Source organism: Haliotis cracherodii, unplaced genomic scaffold (genome assembly GCF_022045235.1).
Source record: "Haliotis cracherodii isolate W230 unplaced genomic scaffold, xgHalCrac1.p SCAF_5, whole genome shotgun sequence".
NCBI classification, from domain to species: domain Eukaryota; kingdom Metazoa; phylum Mollusca; class Gastropoda; order Lepetellida; family Haliotidae; genus Haliotis; species Haliotis cracherodii.
Genome location: NW_027266308.1, coordinates 68,828,540 through 68,853,101, shown reverse-complemented (window position 1 = coordinate 68,853,101; position 24,562 = coordinate 68,828,540). Strand labels below are relative to the sequence as shown.

Here is a 24,562-nt window from a genome sequence, read left to right as displayed (position 1 = left end):
AGTCAACAAGAGGTTCCCCAGTTCAGACTGGAGGTTTGTTTGAACACTGCTACAAAGTAAACTACAAGTAGAAATGAGATGATTCATCACTTATTGTATTTTTTCCGTCCTGTCATGGCATTTCAAACATGTACGTGACATTCGTATTATGTTTTCTGTGAGGTCAACAGTTTTAGTACCGCTTCTTTCAGTTTGTCATAATAACCTGTGCTTTCATGGGCAGGAAGTATTTATAGCTGTGTTAAAATAGCAGTTTTGATATACATGTATATTCAAATATATTCAGTGTTTCAATATTCCAGATTTTATGATGCACTGTTTATTGAATGCCCTCGATTGTGGTGGTTCAGGATGATGTTACCAACATGTTTCAAGGGAAAATATACTGTGGTATGTTTCAAGGCAAAATATACTGTGGTATGTTTCAAGGGAAAATATTCTGTGGTATGTTTCAAGGGAAATTATACTGTGGTATGTTTTAAGTGAAAATATTCTGTGGTATGTTTCAAGGGAACATATTCTGTGGTATGTTTCAAGGCAAAATATATTGTGGTATGTTTCAAGGGAAAATATTCTGTGGTATGTTTCAAGGGAAATTATACTGTGGTATGTTTTAAGTGAAAATATTCTGTGGTATGTTTCAAGGGAACATATTCTGTGGTATGTTTCAAGGCAAAATATATTGTGGTATGTTTCAAGGCAAAATATTCTGTGGTATGTTTCAAGGCAAAATATTCTGTGGTATGTTTCAAGCGAACATATTCTGTGGTATGTTTCAAGCGAACATATTCTGTGGTATGTTTCAAGGGAAAATATACTGTGGTATGTTTCAAGGGAAAATATACTGTGGTATGTTTCAAGGGAAACTATACTGTGGTATGTTTCAAGGAAAAATATTCTGTGGTATGCTTCAAGGGAAACTATACTGTTTTAGGTATAAAGGGAAACTATACTGTTTTAGGTATCAAGGAAAAGTATAAGTTGGTATGTAGAAGCGAAATATATACTGTGGTTTTATCAAGTGCAACACTATTGTTTAAGCCCTCAAGAACCTGTGAATGATTCCTCCAGCTTTGATTCAAGAGATTCCTTCCTGCTTAGTTCAAGCAATGTAGATGAGGTCCAGAAGTGACACACATAAACTTGGGAACTCTCGGATCACACACCATTACACTGCTGGCTTCATTCAATGAGGTTTTTGTCAAACAACCTCCTTTCCCCCTCTGGTACATACAAGAGGTTATAACAAGTACTTTATACATGTTCCCTTTATTATTTCCATGAGTATATCCAAGACTTCCACATGCCAGGTATCCAGGGTGCCTTTGTGTGAGCCTGGACATCCAAGACTTCCACAAGCCAGGTATCAAGGGTGCCTTTGTGTGAGCCTGGACAAAATCTTCTTGAACTTCTCCAGAGCTGTGTTTATGAAGGGAAGATTCAAGGTGTTGATTAATGTAACTCCATCTCCTTGTGATGAGATACAGGGGATAACTGCACAGTATTTGTATCAGGGCGAGGTCATCGGAGTTAACTGTTGTTGGGCATGTTTTAATCTGCTTAGAATTAACTTAACCAGCTACACTGATGCTTAAGAAACAAACAGCCTGTTTTATATAATATACGATAAATATTTGAAGTCCATATAATTATAGATATTATTTTGATTTTGGATTGGGCCTGAACAAATCATTTATTTGCTAGTCATTTATTAGTCTGGAATTGTTGTTGGAGATGTTTATCTTTAGAACTTTTCCTTGTGTTCATTTAGCACCTATGTTCCAATCAGTGTTTAAGAATGTAGTATGTATGAGTAGATATATTAACATCACTTGGGGCTTTCCTTCCACATTAAGCTGACACGCTGCGATAAAACTGTTAAAAGCTGTGTGAAACCCAACTCACTCACTCCTATAAATAGAAATCCAGTAAATACTAGGTAATAGCAATGAGGCTTTAGATGTTTTTCATTTGAGGGATTACAGGTGCATAGACCCAGCAGTAGAAAGCTATACAAAATAAATAGGCCAAAGAAAGGTGTTTTGTTCCTCTTTTTATCAACCTGTGATGGGTGGATTAGAGATTATCTGTGACCATACAGGGGAGATAATTCAAACATACTTCTGTGGCATGGCTACACGTTTGTATTACAAGTTTACTTTACTGTATAGGAAAGGGGTAACGCCACAGAAGGGTGATGTCATCTAGAAAGACCTTATTGGCCTCATTGGCTGTATATTCTGTCTGGGCTATGGAATATAATGTCTAAGCTTTGCTCAAGCCAGGGTGCAATGTGTGGATATATTGAAGGGTTGTGTACAGTACTTCAACATCTCAAGGATTGATCGGGAATAAAATATTTATTTTTTTGTACAATTTGTTATTTGTCCTTGATTCACGAAGCTGCTGCTACCATTGATTGGCCAGGGACATCCAGGGGCCCCTCAGTGGTGAGCTACTATGTTCTTGTACAAGAGAGGAAGAGTGTGAACTGCCAAATGTTACCTCTGATGTCCACTCCTTGTCCACTGATGTCCACTCCTTGTCCACTGATGGTTTGGTTTGGTGTTTAATGCCGCACTCAGCAATATTCCAACTATATGACGGCGGTCTGTAATTAATCGAATCTGGACCAGACAATCCAGTGATTGACAACATGAGCATCCCACGCTAATGGGACCAATGACATGCATCAACCAAGTCACCGAGCCTGACCACCCGATCCCGTTAGTCGCCTTTTACGACAAGCATAGTCGCCTTTTACGGCAAGCATGGGTTGCTGAATACCTATTCTATCCCGGATTTTCACGGGCCTCCTCTGATGGTGTGCATATACTCTTTATAAAGTAGGTTGGTCATAATATTTAAATGTTAATATCAAGTTTTAGAATAAAGATAAGTGTTGACGATAAACATTCCATGTAAACACGTTTGTGTCTGTAAAACCACCCGCCGTGAAATTGCTGGAATATTGCTAAAAGCGGCATAAAATCAAACTCACTCACTCACTGTAAAACCTTACAAACACACATCCTACAGTTTGCACGTGCCTCGCGCCACACTCGTGCGACGGGTGTCATTCCTGATCTTGACAGTGTCAAGGAAGATCGGTTAATCTCTGTGGACCATTATACTGTCGATCTGATCGAATCTGCTTATGATACAGTTGTGATTTACTTGATTGAACTAACGCTGCGGCGTCTGCAGCGCGCGGAGCGTCTACGGGCAGTTGGCGTGCAGGAAACAGGAAAAGCCAACGTGCAGTGACCAATGCGTTCAATGTTTCACAGTCTGTGATAAGCAGACTATGGAACAAATACCAATAAACCCAAAATGTTGACGAACGACCCCTTTCAAGTGTACACCATCGATTGATCCGAAACCAGACTACGAAATCGAGCTCAATTTGCTTCAAACTTTCATGAGGCTGCTGGGGTACGGGTTACGGGTCTGTAGAAATCGTCTACGCGCAGATAATCTCCATGCGTCATGTTTTGTGCCGCCCCTTACACATCGTCTTATTGCTAAACGACGTCAATGGTGCACAACGTCGGACTGGGGTAACCGTCGCTGGTCACGTGTCATGTGTTGTGCCGCCCCTTACACATCGTCTTATTGCTAAACGACGTCAATGGTGCACAAAGTCGGACTGGGGTAACCGTAGCTGGTCACGTGTCATGTTTTCAGATGAGTCCCGATTCACTTCACACTTGCTAGGCGCGGTCGTGTCTGAAGACGTCGAAATGAACGTCAAGCCAGATCTGTCGATGGATCGGTTATGGTGTGGGGTGGCATCACTAGGACTGACTGAACCCAAAGCTTTATTGAGCAAGCTTTATTGCTGTAAAAGGCGACTATGCTTGTCGTAAGAGGCGACTAATGGGATCGAGTGGTCAAGCTCGCTGACTTGGTTGGTGCATGTCATCGTATCCCAATTGCGGAGATCGACGCTCATATCAATCACTGGATTTTCTTGTCCAGACACGATTATTTACAGCCCGTCGCCATATAGCTGGAAGATTGTTAGGTGCGGCGTTAAACAACGAACCAAACATACTGTGCAAGGAAGGGTCACTGGTTTCCAAGGAAACAGCAAAAAGCACCAGTTCAGCATGTTTCGTAATATAATATTAAAATGGTTTCCGAGTTATCTTCCGGAAACGAAACGGACGGACGGACGGACTGCACCCATTCCTATATCCCCTCTCCCTCCAGGTGATGGACGGACAGCACCCATTCCTATATCCCCTCTCCCTCCAGGTGATGGACGGACAGCGCCCATTCCTATATCCCCTCTCCCTCCAGGTGATGGACGGACAGCGCCCATTCCTATATCCCCTCTCCCGGGGTATCTATCCTGGACAAAAGTGAATAATGTCACAAGACTAATAATTGAAATACGAATTCACAGAAGATGTTTCGTCTTGATTCTACGAAAACAGCCAAGACGAAGTTTAGTGTGTGTTTATTATGTGATGTTACAACACGGAACACGTCTACCGTCCCCTGTCATGCTGGTAAGTAAAGTAGTCAGGCCATTTGCAATGTCCACTCGGGGGCGGCGGAGTAGGCTTGTGGTGAAAGTGTTTGCTCGTCAAGCCGAAAATCCGGGTTTGATTTCCCACGTGTTATGCCCTTTCCGCCCCGTGGTGATATATCTGGAGTCGGCTTCAAGGGGTAAATGACTCACTCACTCAAAGTTCACAGATGTACGCCTTGTCACAGTCTTACGCTGACATATCGGCTTCCATTGAGTGAGGCCATGTATTACCGACCCACCGGGAGACGTATGTCGGCTAGTGCTTTCAGTCAGTGTCATGCATCTAGCACACTGTAACTAGCTATATTCATCTGTACAACGAGGGACACGCAAGTTACACTTGAACATATTTTTTCACTACCACACTCGTTCGTTGCTAAGAATTATCATTCTCCACGACGTTTGCAAGTTCAGACGACTGGAGGGATTCATTTCCTTGGACAGAACCATTGTCGTCTGCTACGCCAACCATCAAAATCCTATGGCTAACCATATCTTTGTTCGTGTGGGAATTGCGTAAGACTTAACCTGCATCTGCAACCATAGTCCCATGATGATGACAATCATCATCAGCAGCATCATCAGCATCAGCAGCAGCATCATCATCCCCACTTGTAGACACTACACATGACCGGGATTAGGACCGACACGGATATCATGACAGCAATGAGGAGCTGAAACACATCAATGGCCTGAGCCTTCTTCAACTGGCGGTCGTCCCAGTCCTCCACCATCTGCATACAGTCCTCGTACATAATCATGATCATCTTCCAGCGTTCCTGGAGGCTCTCCACGGCGGCCTGGACAGCCTTGTCCGACATCACCCTCTCCACGATCTTGTCATACTCCTCCCTGTTGCGGCCGTACGTCAGTGGGATGGCCTCCTCCTTGCCTGTGGAAATGCACCTCTGAAACACGACACAGTTACGACAGGCTTACATTGGCATAGATAACGATCTGTGTATACCACAAGCTTACATTGGCATAGATAACGATCTGTGTATACCACAGGCTTACATTGGCATAGATAACGATCTGTGTATACCACAAGCTTACATTGGCCTAGATAACGATCTGTGTATACCACAGGGTTACATTGGCATAGATAACGATCTGTGTATACCACAGGCTTACATTGGCATAGATAACGATCTGTGTATACCACAGGCTTACATTGGCCTAGATAACGATCTGTGTATACCACAAGCTTACATTGGCATAGATAACGATCTGTGTATACCACAAGCTTACATTGGCATAGATAACGATCTGTGTATACCACAAGCTTACATTGGCCTAGATAACGATCTGTGTATACCACAGGCTTACATTGGCATAGATAACGATCTGTGTATACCACAGGCTTACATTGGCATACATAACGATCTGTGTATACCACAGGCTTACATTGGCATACATAACGATCTGTGTATACCACAGGCTTACATTGGCATAGATAACGATCTGTGTATACCACAGGCTGACATTGGCATAGATAACGATCTGTGTATACCACAGGCTTACATTGGCATACATAACGATCTGTGTATACCACAGGCTTACATTGGCATAGATAACGATCTGTGTATACCACAGGCTTACATTGGCCTAGATAACGATCTGTGTATACCACAGGCTTACATTGGCATACATAACGATCTGTGTATACCACAGGCTTACATTGGCATAGATAACGATCTGTGTATACCACAGGCTTACATTGGCCTAGATAACGATCTGTGTATACCACAGGCTTACATTGGCATAGATAACGATCTGTGTATACCACAGGCTTACATTGGCCTAGATAACGATCTGTGTATACCACAGGGTTACATTGGCATACATAACGATCTGTGTATACCACAGGCTTACATTGGCATACATAACGATCTGTGTATACCACAGGCTTACATTGGCATAGATAACGATCTGTGTATACCACAGGCTTACATTGGCATACATAACGATCTGTGTATACCACAGGCTTACATTGGCATAGATAACGATCTGTGTATACCACAGGCTTACATTGGCATACATAACGATCTGTGTATACCACAGGCTTACATTGGCATAGATAACGATCTGTGTATACCACAGGCTTACATTGGCATAGATAACGATCTGTGTATACCACAAGCTTACATTTGCATAGATAACGATCTGTGTATACTACAGGCTTACATTGGCATAGATAACGATCTGTATATACCACAGGCTTACATTGGCCTAGATAACGATCTGTGTATACCACAGGCTTACATTGGCATAGGTAACGATCTGTGTATACTACAGGCTTAAACTGGCATAGATAACGATCTGTGTATACCACAGGCTTAAATTGGCATAGATAACGATCTGTGTATACCACAGGCTTACATTGGCATAGATAACGATCTGTGTATACCACAGGCTTACATTGGCATAGATAATGATCTGTATATACTACAGGCTTAAATTGGCATAGATAACGATCTGTGTATACCACAGGCTTACATTGGCATACATAACGATCTGTGTATACCACAGGCTTACATTGGCATAGATAACGATCTGTGTATACCACAGGCTTACATTGGCATACATAACGATCTGTGTATACCACAGGCTTACATTGGCATACATAACGATCTGTGTATACCACAGGCTTACATTGGCATACATAACGATCTGTGTATACCACAGGCTTACATTGGCATACATAACGATCTGTGTATACCACAGGCTTACATTGGCATAGATAACGATCTGTGTATACCACAAGCTTACATTGGCATAGATAACGATCTGTGTATACCACAGGCTTACATTGGCATAGATAACGATCTGTGTATACCACAGGCTTACATTGGCATAGATAACGATCTGTGTATACCACAGGCTTACATTGGCATACATAACGATCTGTGTATACTACAGGCTTAAATTGGCATAGATAACGATCTGTGTATACCACAGGCTTAAATTGGCATAGATAACGATCTGTGTATACCACAGGCTTACATTGGCATAGATAACGATCTGTGTATACCACAGGCTTACATTGGCAAAGATAACGATCTGTGTATACTACAGGCTTAAATTGGCATAGATAACGATCTGTGTATACCACAGGCTTACATTGGCATACATAACGATCTGTGTATACCACAGGCTTACATTGGCATAGATACTGATCTGTGTACGACTCTCTTATGACAGGCTTTCATTGGCATAGAAAATGATCTGTGTACGGCATGTTTCCACATGGTTATATACATAAGAAAATGTTCTGCTCTCTGTATAATGATGTTCAACGATTCTGTCACAATACACCCAAACACATGTTTTCAAGCACATCGTGCCCAAGACAGCATGCCTCTGTCCGTTCACCATGAAACTGAGGTCCTACAGGGGTTACCCAATCATCGTGTACCGGAATAGTTGAACGTTTATTTGTTGGATGAATATTTTCATATTACAAGAACTTGATCCTCAACAAAAAATAATTCTACAATTCACGCTTTCGGTTTCAAATATAAGTTATACAAATAAAGTCTAAATGCAAACAGATTCAAGTGGTCAGATATGTAGGTTTTATCGAATACCAGTGACAGAACTACTGGTAGGCCAGGAGGAGTTGAGACGTGACCTGACAATTAAACCCGTACCATTGTATGGGGTCCGCCTTCTGGCGCGTACCGTTGTGAAGAAAGGGGTAGCGGGTGGTCCGCGATTATTAATCCCATGTGATTTTACAGGGCTTCAGAATACTGTAAACGTAATATTGCTAGCTGGATTCATATTGAGATAAGTGGATATAGCACTAGTCTTCACATTCTTCTCTGATGCGCTTTAGCGTAGATACCGACAGACCACTCGCAATGTTTGATATTTACTTGTACGTTCTTTCTCTATGTAATTTATTGAATTATAGGCCAGTTCTCCAGCCTGAGCATGTATGATTTGCCCATGCTTACCTAGCTTTGACATGTTTAATTGTCTGTAATGAACTTCTACCAAACGACTGTTAGAGAATTCTGGTATCGACTTGTCACACTGACCTCTTCATAGTCTCACGAGCAACACGTGTGCCCACGTTTACTTTCATCGTCATGACCTGCACGTGCACACCATGCGTACACCCTATCTACACAGAAACAAACAAAACATGTTTGCCCAAATTGTGGGCACCGCCTACTTGTCAAACGCATTTTGTGAGTTGGGTCAACTTATACTGAATTACTGGTAAACTAAGAGTTGCACATGCTGTTTGCCTCTGAACATTGGCTATCATATCTATGTTAGTAAAGACTTTATTTTCGGAACGTCCGTTTCACAATGAATTTAGATTAAGATATAAATATAGCTTTTATGATGGATCAAAACTTCAAAGTCTTCATTTAGCGAAACGCTTACTCAGCAACAACTATCATTACATATCCAAAATGTACAAATATACCCATATTACAACATAAGTGCAATCAGTAACATATTTTTCTTTCACATATGTAACACCACTAATTGCCTAGGGCCCGACTTCGCAGGGCGAGCGAGCGAGGAGGAGGAAGGAATGTCTTAATTACACGATTAACCTGGGAACTGACCCAGGGCGATAGGACAACGCAGTAATAAGCCTCGCCGTCAAAATGTAAACTGTTATTGAACTAGTCCCGGATTTAATACCTGTAACATAAACATGCCGTTCTTCTATATCATTGTTCCAGGGGGGAAAGATCGCTTGAGTTGATTAAGTTGGGTATGGACACGGAATGTATATAAACAGGACAAAGGTCTGCATATGCGTGCCTGTGAACGAGAAGCAGTTTGACTGACAAGCCGGAGTTACACAGCTCTACAGTTGAGCTAGACTTGCACAAGTTTTGAGGCAATGATTATAAGTGTAAATAATAACTTCTAGATTTTGTAAATAATAAGAACAAGTTGCCCCGATAAGAGGACTGAAGTCCACATATCTAGACTTGCCTATGAGCAGGAGATAAGTACTACACTTCCATGAACTTTCCTTACAGTGCAGCCTTGGAGCAAGGCAAACCGCTGAGGGAACAGCGTATACGTCCCTGCCCATTTACAAACCGATAACCGTAGCAGAGCAAAATGGAATTGTGTCATAAAATTCGTGAATGTTTGCATCTGAAGTATAGTATTCTGAAGAGACCCTTTCGATTTGATTTACTGTCCATTACCCAGAGGCCATATACAGCAGAGACATGCATACTACATATATCTTCAGGAACGAACCTAATATGTGTTATAAGCGTTGATATCGGTGCTGAGATTGACACCCTGTTTACAAAGAGAGTGTTATCAGCAATCAGCTGGGTTTATCATGGAATCACGGGGCACAGGGCTATGTAACTAATAATAATAATAATAATAATAATAATAATAATAATAACAACAACAACAAAGTTTGTTTATAATTATTATTAGTTACATGGTCATGTGCATGGAGATATCCCTATCGACATTTGAGTAGAATGTTCAATTGCGTAATTAATCATGTCCTGAGTTGCACATCGTCGTTCAAACAGATGCACACACCCCATCGTCAACGTCGTACACTAAGTAGTTTCAAATGTCGTATTTAGGAAGCAGTTTAAAGAATGCGCCCACTCCCATCGAGCACAGCAGACGTGTTTACATCTCCAATACAACCCTAGACGGAACATGTACACTACATACTTACTCGGACGCTTCTTTTCCTCACAACACCACGCCCTGTTTTACCGCCCTTGGGGGACGGGGTCGGGGTCCCCGGGGACGGAGGTACCTCCAAGTCGACCGACTCCGACATGGTGTTACAACTGCACAGTCATTTCAAAACAGTCAAAAGTTGGCGAAAGTTGCCAACATGGAGGTTCCTCCTTCTCCGAGTACAGGGCGAAATGTGATATCGAGGAGAGAACGGCGCGTGTTCCTGCGCTACCTATGTTCACCTCAATGAACCCTTCCGCACTCAGGTTTGGGAGAGTTCATTTATGGTTGTAGGGTTGATCAAGCACAGCACTCAAAGACAACTGATAATGGCGTCGCCTGTCTGTTAACGTCTGACACATGCTGAGCCGTCGAAACAGTCCCGTGCTTCCCAGGGTTATAAGTTCCCCTATAAACAGCTATAAATCACCTGGAGAGTGTGATATGCATTGACAATATCACTATGGTATGCATGGATACAGTTTCGTAAATTCGTCATTGTTAGGGCGATGGCTTAAGAATACATGGACAGACGTTTCAATAAGAAATCACATCTATATTTGCCTCAATGTATGGAATGTATGTATTTTATGAAAATACAACCAATCTAGACACAAATAAAAGCAATTCTAGCCAGCTCTAGGCAGTTTTATGAAATCAGTATCAGGGAAATTATTTCAGAAAAAAAATATTTGTTCTAATTTATTGTGTTATAAAAGATTTCACAGACTATATGTTAGTCTAGCCTCCGCTACCATGATGTTTGTACACGTGGGTCAATGATAAATATTTTTATAAGTATCTATGTATTGCGTAACTCTCAAAATCTATATCTATAAAGCCTCGTCTGTTATGTATTGAAGTGTATCTTTCATTCTTTCCATCTTTGCTGTTTTACGCTGCACTCAGCAATATTCCAGCTATATGACGACGGTCTGTAAATAATCAAGTCTGTCCACCCGATCCCGTTTGTCGCCTCTCACGACAAGCATGGGTTGCTGAAGACCAATTCGAACCCGGATCTTCATGGCTCGAAGTGCATCTGTAGTACCCCTTGTCTGGTATGTAGGAAGTCTGTCTATAGTACCCCTTGTCTGGTGTGTAGGAAGTCTGTCTATAGTACCCCTTGTCTGGTGTGTAGGAAGTCTGTCTATAGTACCCCTTGTCTGGTATGTAGGAAGTCTGTCTATAGTACCCCTTGTCTGGTATGTAGGAAGTCTGTCTATGGTACCCCTTGTCTGGTATGTAGGAAGTCTGTCTATAGTACCCCTTGTCTGGTGTGTAGGAAGTCTGTCTATAGTACCCCTTGTCTGGTCTGTAGAAGTCTGTCTATGGTATCCCTTGTCTGGTCTGTAGGAAGTCTGTCTATAGTACCCCTTGTCTGGTATGTAGAAGTCTGTCTATGGTATCCCTTTTCTGGTCTGTAGGAAGTCTGTCTATAGTACCCCTTGTCTGGTCTGTAGGAAGTCTGTCTATAGTACCCCTTGTCTGGTAGGTAGGAAGTCTGTCTATAGTATCCCTTGTCTAGTATGTAGGAAGTCCGTCTATGGTACCCCTTGTCTGGTATGTAGGAAGTCTGTCTATAGTACCCCTTGTCTGGTAGGTAGGAAGTCTGTCGATTGTGCTCCTTGTCAAGTAAGTAGGAAGCCTGTCTATAGTATCCCTTGTCTAGTATGTAGGAAGTCTGTCTATGGTACCCATTGTCTGGTATGTAGGAAGTCTGTCTATAGTACCCCTTGTCTGGTATGTAGTCAAGTCTATAGTACTTCTTATCTGGTAAGTAATAAAACTGATGTCTGATGTGTCGTCTGGTATCGGTTGTATTTGGAAGAGGATGTAAAATCTACATATTTACCAGCGCCGAACTGGTCTTGATGGCCCCTCCGAGCTGAGCTCGCATCGGTGTAAATATGGACTCATGCCGTACGATGCAACTAATCTGAGCACTGAGACTGTGGATGTACTGTGGATATACTAGGGCCGGGGATGTACTTGGGCCGGGGATGTACTGAGACTAAGGATGAACTGTGGATATACTGGGGCCGGGGATGTACTGTGGATATACTAGGGCCGGGTATGTACTGAGACTAAGGATGTACTGAGACTAAGGATGTACTGAGACTAAGGATGTACTAAGACTAAGGATGAACTGTGGATATACTGGGGCCGGGGATGAACTGGGCCGAGGATGTACTGAGGCTAAGGATGTACTGAGGCTAAGGATGTACTGAGACTAAGGATGTATTGTGGATATACTAGGGCCGGGGATGTACTGAGACTAAGGATGTACTGAGACTAAGGATGTACTGTGGATATACTAGGGCCGGGGATGAACTGGGCCGGGGATGTACTGAGGCTAAGGATGTACTGAGACTAAGGATGTACTGAGACTAAGGATGTACTGTGGATATACTAGGGCCGGGGATGAACTGGGCCGGGGATGTACTGAGGCTAAGGATGTACTGAGACTAAGGATGTACTGAGACTAAGGATGTACTGTGGATACACTAAGGCCGGGGATGTACTGTGGATATACTAGCGCCGGGGCTCAGGACTCTTCAGCCAACCTTCGTATAGTATAAAGTATAAGTGAAACCGTGAAACACAATCCACTGTTGATCCACTTACTGCAGCACCGTCAACGACATGCTTCTACGCATGAGTCTGGTTGCACACACAAGACTGTACCTCACTGATGCGTCATACATCTCGTGTGAACATGATGGGGAGCATGTTGGTGGCGGGGGCTCTTTTTACTACAGTAAACCACGGTTAGAACGAACTCAAAGGGACCACTAATTTTAGTTCGTTATAACCGTAGTTCGTTATAAGCATATATACAGCATATATACCACAAATGGACGGTATCAAAACACAGTTCGTTATATCCGTCAGTTCGTTATAAGCGTGTTCGTTATAAACGTAGTATATTGTATTTATTAACCTTTGCTTATCCGACGTTAACTTTGCCTATTTCCTGCATGTGCAAGCGTCCATCGTCAGATCAGCAGCCTGTCAGTTCATCCCAGGTAACCAGGCCTAGATCATGTGGAGGGGAGGTTTAGGAGGGTACTGAAGAGTATGCTATTCTAGGTTTGTCAGCACCATCCCCGTGCTAGTGGGCTTCACCAAAGTGGAAAACGTCAAAAGCCTACATCACCTGCATCACTTCGGGTTTGTTTTACATGAACTTGCAGATACTGATAATGGACACAGCAGCGGTTGTGTATTGCCCTGTTCTGTTCTGTTTATCCTTAACGACAAAGTGTCCTGACTTCATATGTGTCTAGCATTTTGTCAATAGAATAAGGCTGGTATTAATACATGCACACCTTTCAAGGCAATTCTATGAAGATTGTTCATGACATCTGTAATCAAACGGGAATGTCGGGAAATTCTACCAATCCTAACTTCACTACAGTTTGATGTTGTAAACAGCAAACATTGATACTTGTGTTGTGGGCTGCTGCACACGAACAGCTTGAGCTCGTCCTCCATTTTAAATCTCACCGACCTAATAGGGTCGACATCACGAAGTGCCAATATTGAAGGTGTCATAGCTTCTTGCAATACAAGCGAAACAATCTATCAAAAGTGTTGATCGTGCACTTCAGTTGTCGATCCGCCATCGACAGACAGTTGCTGTCACGAACACCCTACCTTCAGCCGCTGTCAATCTGTCGCACATCATATCGATGATTTACGGTGTTTACTGAGCATCAAGGTGACACATATCACGAGTGAATATTGAAGGAGTTAGACAGTATTACATATCATATAACGAGTCTAGAAGGGGCTGGTGGAGAACGGTCGTTTGCCTTAATTTATGTAAACCGACGTAGTATACCATTGGCGCATGCATACACAATCTGTTGAATCAATGCATAACATTGTAATTTGTGCCCTGTTTGAAACTTAGGCACAGTTTTGTTACCACTTACTCAGTACAGGTCAAGCTAAGACTGGACCATATTGTATAAGACTTCGATTCCTTTTAGATTCTACATCCACTTATCGAAACTTTAGTTTTCAATATTAAGTCCCTGTATTTACCAATATCGTGGGATTTCCTGAACGTGTTCATAGACAATTTCAAATATTTACAGTGCCTATTGGAGCAGAACTGTAACTGGCACCAAGTAACTTGATTTTATTTCAGCTATAGACCATTCGTAGGAAATATGCATGAGGTCTAGGTCAAATCGAAAGCGAGGCTAACGTAGAGGCTCCCTGACAATGGCGACCTCGCAAAAGGAAAGATAACTGCTGTGTGCCTTTGTGTAGAAGCGATGCCCGCAGGGATTTCACGGCGTCTTTCCACCACATTCCCAAGGATAAGACCGTACGAAGGCTGTGGTTGGCGAAAATCCTGGAAAGTACATACCAGGCCTTATTAGGATACGTCACATAGACATCGCGAAACATATTCAAACTGTTCAATATACAAGACCAAAATGACATAAATCCAACCAAAGACATGTTATATTATATGGTCTCTCGGCTGACAAACAAATAATGAAATTCGTTCGTCAGTAGTTTGTCAATATGTCATACAAGTAAATGTGGAGAAAAGTCGATTTTGTCGATTATGTGTAGGTAGTCAGACCTGTGAAATGTGCAGGCCTGTGTAGGTAGAAAACAACTTGTCTGCCCTAGGCTAAGTGTACGTGTTAGTACTGCGTAGGCCCAGTAGCTGATAGACATTTATTCCTTATTTGAAATAAGATGAGAGATAACATAGATGTTTGGATGTATTACCGTCACCAACTTCTAACCATTTTCAATTAAGTGAGTTGGTGTACGGGGACAGAATTAGAAAATTATTCTGGAGTTTGTAAAGGGAGTGAGGAAGAGAGGGTGAAATAGCGCAGAATTGTACAAAAAGCCTGGACCTGATCAACATTTTAATGAATGGAAAGTTTCATGTTAACTTAATTAAGAATAGCTTCTATAATATTAAAGAAAATTATCTACATATTTGAGGACATCTTATATTTTTATTCAAAGATAACCACAAACACAGTTGTGAGCAGCAATCATTTCAGGAAGGATGACTACGAATGGACAGGAAGACGCTGAAGACAGGTGCTGCTCCCTTACAAGAATAGCAATACATGGGAAGGCCTGGCGGGTATTGCTCCTCATTAACCTTCGTATCTGCCATGTTCTCAGGTTGTATGTCTGTCACTGAAATCACCAAACTGAGAGGACTGTTGGGATGGCTTGAGCCAGGGGATGTCATCATGGGTGACAAGGGTTTTCTATTGGAAGGAACTGGTGAGTCAATAAATACTCCCCATTTCCTGAGTTCAGCTGGTCAGTTGGAGCAAACCGAAACCGAAGACATTCAACATATTTCCAGTCATAGGATCCACATTGAAAGGCATATCACACGAGTGAAAGAGTACCATCTACTAAATGGTAGATCTACAGTTCCCATATCAATGGCTGGGTCAATCAATCAGCTGTGGGGTGTAGTTAATTTACTAACTCTGTTCAGAAGGGCCCCTTTAGCCAAGGGAGATAGCAATATTCAGCATACAATAGCTCGTAGCCTTGAACATCAAATGTTGATATCTGTTTGTTTAACGGCAGTTTCACCAACATTCTGTGATGTGGTATTGAGTAGCTGGTACTATTGTACTCATTAATTATCACCCCTAGTATGCGTGATACCTTCCCCTTCACATAAATTTAAAATGTCTATTAAATGTAGTTAAAATGTCTATTACATGTAGTTAAAATGTCTATTACATGTAGTTTATTAACTACAGTGTTATTTTATAAATATATCATGTACCATTGTATACCAAAAATGTAAATTCATCATATGTATATGTATGTGTGAGTGTATGTAGGTATATGTGTTTGTGTGTAATACTGTATATATATGAATATGTGTGTGTTATTATATTTTCTCATTACTTGTAATTCCTATGCACTGTACATTTATTCTGCACCACAGAATTCACATACCACAATGTAATGAAATGTATATAGGAGAAGGCCTCGTAAGTGTGTCACTTGTGCCAAATCCATTTGGTTTTCCGAAATAAAATATGTTTAAATCAAATACCTTCCCCAAGGGTACTAGCACAATAAGAAGTAGACATATAAATGCAAATGAACTTCTTTAAGTACTGTGGTGTTATATAAAGTCTTAGATAATAGACAGTTGTAATTAAATGATGGATTTAGATGAGCATTGATGAAAAATTTGTCAAAAGAACTTAGTTTGAGATGTAACTTATGTCGTGTCCAACTCAAATTGATAAAATTGATAATTCCATCTTTCGTATTTTAAAAAAGAATGGTTGGGATGCTGAAGAATTTCATTTTTTAGGTAAGAGATTATCATGTGGCGTGAGGGGACAACCTGGGATAAATTATAAATTGTTGATATTTTCACTGTCAGTAAAATGCAAATGAAAACAATTGTAATTGTTGTAGTTTATCCGATCATGACTATTGTAAGACAGATTTCATATTTTGTATTACAGACAAACAATTGTTTTAAAGTATTATTACATATGCTCATACTGGTTTCAGCTTATTATGTCTGTAGAATCAAACTTGACTGTCACTTGAGCTGTTGTGTGAGTGAATGGTTGCTCTATGTCGGCAATCTTTGCAGTTAGAAAAGTTTCATTATAAATTATAGCGGTTAATGAAGATGAAACGTTGCATTATGCTGGCAGTACATGACATCTAATTTCAGATTTTAATTCCCTTTATGATGCATGTCTATTAGTACTGCATATTGTCAAATATGTTGTTTTGCAATACATTGATCATGGTGACACATGGCTGTTTGTTCTGCTTTGTTTTGCAATACATTGATCATGGTGACACATGGATGTTTGTTCTGCTTTGTTTTGCAATACATTGGTCATGGTGACACATGAATGTTTGTTCTGCTTCGTTTTACAATACATTGATCATGGTGACACATGAATGTTTGTTCTGCTTCGTTTTGCAATACATTGATCATGGTGACACATGAATGTTTGTTCTGCTTCGTTTTACAATACATTGATCATGGTGACACATGGCTGTTTGTTCTGCTTCGTTTTGCAATACATTGATCATGGTGACACATGGCTGTTTGTTCTGCTTTGTTTTGCAATACATTGATCATGGTGACACATGAATGTTTGTTCTGCTTCGTTTTACAATACATTGATCATGGTGACACATGGCTGTTTGTTCTGCTTCGTTTTGCAATACATTGATCATGGTGACACATGAATGTTTGTTCTGCTTCGTTTTACAATACATTGATCATGGTGACACATGAATGTTTGTTCTGCTTCGTTTTGCAATACATTGATCATGGTGACACATGAATGTTTGTTCTGCTTCGTTTTACAATACATTGATCATGGTGACACATGGCTGTTTCTTCTGCTTCGTTTTGCAATACATTGATCATGGTGACACATGAATGTTTGTTCTGCTTCGTTTTACAATACATTGATCATGGTGACACATGGCTGTTTGTTCTGCTTTGTTTTGCAATACATTGATCATGGTGACACATGAATGTTTGTTCTGCTTTGTTTTGCAATACATTGATCATGGTGACACATGAATGTTTGTTCTGCTTCGTTTTACAATACATTGATCATGGTGACACATGGATGTTTGTTCTGCTTTGTTTTGCAATACATTGATCATGGTGACACATGAATGTTTGTTCTGCTTCGTTTTGCAATACATTGATCATGGTGACACATGAATGTTTGTTCTGCTTCGTTTTACAATACATTGATCATGGTGACACATGGCTGTTTGTTCTGCTTCGTTTTGCAATACATTGATCATGGTGACACATGAATGTTTGTTCTGCTTCGTTTTACAATACATTGATCATGGTGACACATGGCTGTTTGTTCTGCTTTGTTTTGCAATACATTGATCATGGTGACACATGAATGTTTGTTCTGCTTCGTTTTACAATACATTGATCATGGTGACACATGAATGTTTGTTCTGCTTCGTTTTACAATACATTGATCATGGTGACACATGGCTGTTTGTTCTGCTTTGTTTTGCAATACATTGATCATGGTGACACATGGATGTTTGTTCTGCTTCGTTTTACAATACATTGATCATGGTGACACATGAATGTTTGTTCTGCTTTGTTTTGCAATACGTTGGTCATGGTGACACATGAATGTTTGTTCTGCTTTGTTTTGCAATACATATAGTTTGACACAGAGGTTGCCATCTGAATACATATGCACAGATCCAGATGGGACACCGAATATGATTCTCAGTTGTTTCTTTAATTACCGACTCTGGTGGATAGACGAGGTGACTCTACTAGTCTATCTTGTCTTTGTTGAAAGAAACGAGGTCACCTTTATATCTGAAAGGTAGTTTGAAGGTTTTGGCAACGTATCCTTTGCAAGACAAAAAGAAACATAGGAGATAGGAGAGAGGCTCATTTAGAAGGACTGGGGATACCTGCTACAGGATTGTACGTTCTGTCCCCACGTTTCACAACAGGCTGTCAACCAGCAACATAGTCTGAGTATCGCGATATTTCTGATTAGAGTTGCTTCACTTTTAACAAAGCCCACGTTCTGATTAATGGAGCTTTGTCTAATAATCCTCGTTGGCACTCGTGTCACACGCGACTACTCCTGTCACCAGATCCGACCCACGGGGAACTGTCAACACGACGAAGAGAGCTGTGAACTCAACGTCTGCTACACCCCAACTCAACCATATCCAAACCACCCACGCCACATACAATATAATACCACACCTCCTAGATCTCGAGAACCAGACCCAGCAACTATGATTACACTTAAAAATAATTGAAGAAAAGTACTATAATACCAGGTGTGAACGTAACCGTCCCACCCACCCCCACCCACCCACATCACAAACACATTTAATTTGTAAAGGCAGGTCAATTTTTCATCCGTTAAAATAGAGTAACATATGGTATCAAGTCAAAATACCAAATTGCATCAGATATCAATGTTGACACTGATTTTACGTCAAAGCAAAGGTTGATAGTGCTCATGCATGGTTTGATCGTCCTCAGTTAACATACTGGCCTTATATGTGACATTATTTGATATGTAACTTATACCAGGTTCTTTGATCAAAACATTAATGGTTACATATACTGGTTACGCTATTAGATGTCTTGTCAGTGGGAGCAACTATAAACGTCTGACGTAGGGCAGCCAGACAGTGGATGGCAGCTGGCTGGGACAGATTGGTCTTTTTCCAGTTCTGTTTCCTCTTTGTCAGATTGCGTATCCCACCAATGACAACACCACCCACTGACGTAACTAATTCTAAAAGAGTTGACAAGTGCATCGTCTCGATCGGCGCATTTGTTTTGGAATCCATAATTATTTGTGATCCTAGTCGGTAGCAGGCTGTTTTCGTCCATATTTCAATAACTGACGAAGGTTGTTATGTTCAACTACAGAGATGTCACCTTGTGATTATATAACCAATGGTTGGTAGCAGTATGATGAGTCGGGGCAGCAACAGTAACAGCATCATGTACATCATGAAGTGCCAAGGCCATGTTCTGCAACACGATCCTTTTATTGGATGCGATTGAAGAATAAAACTGTTGGTGTTTCTTGAAATTTGAAATATTGTTGGCCATTTAAGGAAATATTATTTTATCTGTCCGAGAATGCTACTTTAGTCAAAACATCAATTCCCTTGTTTGTATATTTCAAATTCAGGAACAAATGGTATTATATAAAATTATTGGAATCTGTGCTTGGGTTTGCCAAACGTTTCAAAGTAATATCAAGACCTACATTTTAATTTTGGTCCAAGTTTTCAAAAGTAGATAAGAACACAGAAACAGTTACGTATCTACATGCAGGGGTTCAGGACAATTTGTGAAAATGACAGCAAATGCAATCTGACGTTTACCGAGAAACAATATGTGAAATGCTGGACTTCCTCATTGATAACATGCGAATCTGTTTCTTTATGCATATGAATCGGTGTTTCTGTTCGGATTGGCAACGTCAAAACAAGGTAATTTGGCCAAAAGGTTTAACTTAAGCTTCAAGTATATCGATGATCTGATATCGTTCAATAATAATCACATAGCCACTTCCCCTCACCTGGTTTACCCACGTGAACAAGAAATAAAGGAGACCAGTGAGACCGCCTCATCTGTTTCGTATTTAGATCTATGTATAAACATTCAGACTGACAAAACAGTCTCCACAAGACTGCATGACAAGAGGGATGATTTCAACCTTCAACATGCATCATGACAAAAACTATGTTCGATTCAATTCCCTATTTTGACTTGTATCATATGTTCCCATGTTTTTGCAGGTGAGCAATTGACATGCCTTTGCATGTGTTTGTGACGGGTGCAACCGGTCGCTCAGGAAACGATAACCTTTTCGCGAACACCTGGTATCATCACTATTTGACAGTGATTTCATAGGCATAGGCACAAGCTCGAGATACAGTCGGAATCGTACAATCGACTCTCCTTTATGGAGAGATTTCTATTGGTTATGGAAACGGTTTTGTCTCTTTACTTAATGATAAGAAAGAATAAAAAGATACAGAATTAAAATGGTGAATATTGAGTATATACCGGCTGAATTTGTAGGCGACACTAAGCTTACATTTGATGGATTGAAAAATGCTTCTATACAGTAATGAATAAACTAAAAGAAATTGCTAGATTTCTGGACTTAAGGTCAATACAGAAGAAAAAAAACTAATCTGGATCGGATAATAAAAGAGATCCCGCTATAAACTATGTCATGAATGGAAGGTTGATTGGTCACAGACAAAATTTACATAAATAGGTATAATTTTTTAAGAAAAGGTTAATATGAATTTTTCACATAAACTTTAAAACGATGGAAAAAGATTTGAATTTATGGTCCATTCGAACTTTGACGCTAAGAGGCAGAAATATAGTATTGCAATCTCTACTCCTACCAAAAGTAAATCACCTTTTCTCGTCTATACCTTGTCCTACAGATGAGATCATACAAACCTTTCAGAAAAAACATGTTTCCACTTTGTATGGAAAAGAAATAATAATAAAATTAAGAGAAATTCCATGTCATTATTCCTCTAAATATGGACATATTAATGTGCCAGTGATTAAAAATGTTATTTTGGTTCACAAGATTCCACGGATTAGAAGATAATTATATTATAACACAGTGGTTCAATCTGGGATCATTATGGAAACACAATGTGAACAAAATGTATTTGACAGATTCATCTTATATCATAAAACATCATTCCTAAAGCTTCAAAAACATTTTGGGGTGATGTGCTAAAAGCATGGGCCCTATATCTAAATAAATGTTATTGAAAGGCAAAAAGTGATATTGAGTTACATGCAGCAAGTCAATCTATTTGGTATAATGACAATATCAAAATAGGAGACAAAGCCAATCTGCTTTTCAAAGTGGGCTGAATGGTTGTCATGCTTATTAATGATCTATGAAAGGAAACCAGTGATATAAACAGAGTTAGAGTTAATTTAAAGAATAAAACGAGATTAACACTGACTTTCGTACATTTCAATGTATAAAAACGCAATTAGAAAATACTGTACGAAGATAACGAGTTTTTTAAAGCCCAGCTCTACCATTTAATGTCTTTCACTTACAAATAGCATAAAGGGAAGAAAAATAGTTTACCAGACTGTGCTGGACCCATGCTTTACAAGAACACATACTCATAGTGAGGAGAACTAATTGAGAAATATGACAATGAAGAATGGGAATATTATAATTTAATGTAGTACAAAGGCAAACGGAGTAACATTGTTTAAAAAATAGAAATTCATAATATCCTTGCAACAAATAGCGTTTTACACAACATTTGATAGATATACAGACTCTCCGTTAAGCCCAAGATGCAAAGACAAAATTGAAACAACAATTCCTATGTTTTGTGACTCAATCTGTAAGAAGGCAGAAGGAACGGGCCGGCTGGCTTGGAAATATAACGGACGGAAAGGTGCAATTTACAAAGGAAAATATTACATTTGGATTTACACATCACAATTCAGTAAATGTCATAACCTTTATCCCAAAACAAATAATTTACAAAGTAGTGATGAATTAAGATGTCATTTTATGCAGATTCAATGAGAAATACTGAAATACTACGGATCAACTAAAACCATTGCTCATAAAATGTGAAACGGTTCTTACATCTGGTGATCACCCCACACATTATGTGAAGATATCAATGTATGGCGTGTCTGAGTTCGAGAACACCCATAAAAGGAAGTATCATGACCAGCTGACCTGGTTCACAGAAATATGTTATTGAATAGAAGCTTCCAATGAAGTGTCAACATACCTATGTATTGTAACATGTACTGCTTATATAGAGTATTTCACGATGAAAACAGAACTGGGAAATAAAAAAAACTTTTGAAAATAGACAAAAAAGACCTCTACATTGTCGATACTGTCGGTTCTTAAAGTTTGTAGACCCATCCACCAGCATGACATGACACAGCATGAGTCATTTGATTTCGTTCAACGACACAGAGCACAGTCTCCTTCTCAATGGTATCATTTGGCCTCCGTCTTTTCCTATAGGGGACGGGGGGCGGTCGGGTAGCCTAGTGGTTGAAGCGTTCGCTCGTCGCGCCGAAGACCCGGGTTCGATTCCCGACATGGGCACAATATGTGAAGCCCATTTCTGGTGTCCCCCGCCGTGATATTGCTGGAATATTGCTAAAATCGGCGTAAAACTATACTTACTCACTCACTCACTCACTCTTCCTACAGCCACTTCTTCGGTCAAGACAAAACAAACACTATCACAATCATGTGTAGAGAATACGTTTAGGGCGTAACAGATGGGTAATATATTTGAAGTATATCCCCGCATCTACAACGCCGTCGAAATTTGGAGAATTTCAATAATAGTAATGTAAATAAAGCGACAAAACCCTTTCCATATCCAAAAGAAATCTCAATACTATGATACCGACTATATCATAAGCATGTGTTTAATAATAACTATTGAACAGTGATAATATCAGGCGTTTGCGAAAGGTGCCACCGGTCCTGTCCGACCGGTGGCACCCATCACAAACACATGGAAAGGCATGTCAATTGTTCACCTTAAAAAAAAACCGCGGGAACATCTGATACAAGTCAAAAGAGGGAATTACATCGGACATCATTTTTGTCATGATGCTTTAAATTTGGAAATGTTCTCTACGTGTCAGTCATAAAACTTTTAGCCAGCTTTACTGAGGCCTTGAATGTAGTAACCTTGATCAAACAACTTCTGAGCAAGAGTCGTATGAAGCTCTGAGAAATCTTGGAAAAAAGAGCATGTTCGATTATATCTCTAAGGTTGTGAAATGTAGACACCAAAAGTTGGAGATGCTGTAATATTGCTTGACGTGAAAGGGAAAATGACAAGTTGAAGGTTGAAATCATCCCTCTTGTCACACAGTCTTGTGGAGAGTGTTTTTTCACTCTGAATGTTTATGCATGGTTCTAAATATGAAACAGATGAGGCGGTCTCACTGGTCTCCTTCATTTCTAGTGCAGGTGTGTAAATCAGTAGAAGGGAATTGGCTGTGTGATGGTTATTGAACGATATCAGATCATCCATATACCTGAAGCTTACGTTAAACTTCTTGGCCAAATTACACAAAAATACTTATAGGACATGCTCAAAGGCCTTAGTTAAACTTTATTTTTTGATCGTGGTCATGTTCAGAACATTTCCTAATGTGACGCATCAATAACAAAAATGATGCAATTTGTTATTTTGAACTGCACCATATGTTCTCGTGTTTTTTAAGGGAGAATACTTATGCCGTGTGTTTGTCACGGTGCTACCAGTTGGAAAGGATAGGCTCACCTTGTCGCGAACACCTGGTGTCATCACTGTTTTGTAGTGATTCATAAACACATGCTCATGAAAAACCAGGAATCGTGCATTGGCTTTATTGGAGATTTCCTATGATTATGAAAACTATTTTGTAGCTTTTATACTTATACACATCAGAATAAATGATTTAAAAATATCAAAAATATGTAAGTCAGTACACGTGTGAGTTTCTCACCAATATTCTGTTATTAGCCAAGGGCAATGCGTCACATCTCATCATACATCAGTTTTCAGCTTGTTTCCAAATTTACAATATTTATAGATTATTGTTTGGAACGTTTATGAAAAATTGTTATGACGGTAATTTTAGTTGTAATCAATCTCAGCTGTTCTCCAGGTTATTAATTATGCATCTTCACTAGCTACGTCATTAGTATCGACCCCCAGCGTCCATACATAGCCCCACCTCCCCCC

At 40.1% G+C, this 24,562-nt stretch overlaps 1 protein-coding gene across 1 annotated transcript; it reads right to left on the bottom strand.

Moving 5' to 3' along the window:
* Positions 1-4,458: 4,458 nt before the first annotated feature.
* On the bottom strand, positions 4,459-10,461 carry LOC139442880 (uncharacterized). The gene is made up of 2 exons (XM_071223787.1): positions 10,233-10,461; positions 4,459-5,448 (listed from the first exon to the last, which is right to left on the bottom strand). The coding sequence occupies exons 1-2, from the start codon at positions 10,338-10,340 to the stop codon at positions 5,143-5,145; spliced, it is 414 nt and encodes a 137-aa protein (XP_071079888.1). The 5' UTR covers positions 10,341-10,461; the 3' UTR covers positions 4,459-5,142.
* Positions 10,462-24,562: the final 14,101 nt, after the last annotated feature.

Coding starts and splice junctions, on each gene's coding strand:
- LOC139442880 (XM_071223787.1), bottom strand. CDS start 10,340: ATGTCGGAGTCGGTCGACTTGGAGGTACCTCCGTCCCCGGGGACCCCG. Junction 5,449..10,232: donor TGAGGAAAAGAAGCGTCCGA/GTAAGTATGTAG, acceptor GTCGTGTTTCAG/AGGTGCATTTCCACAGGCAA.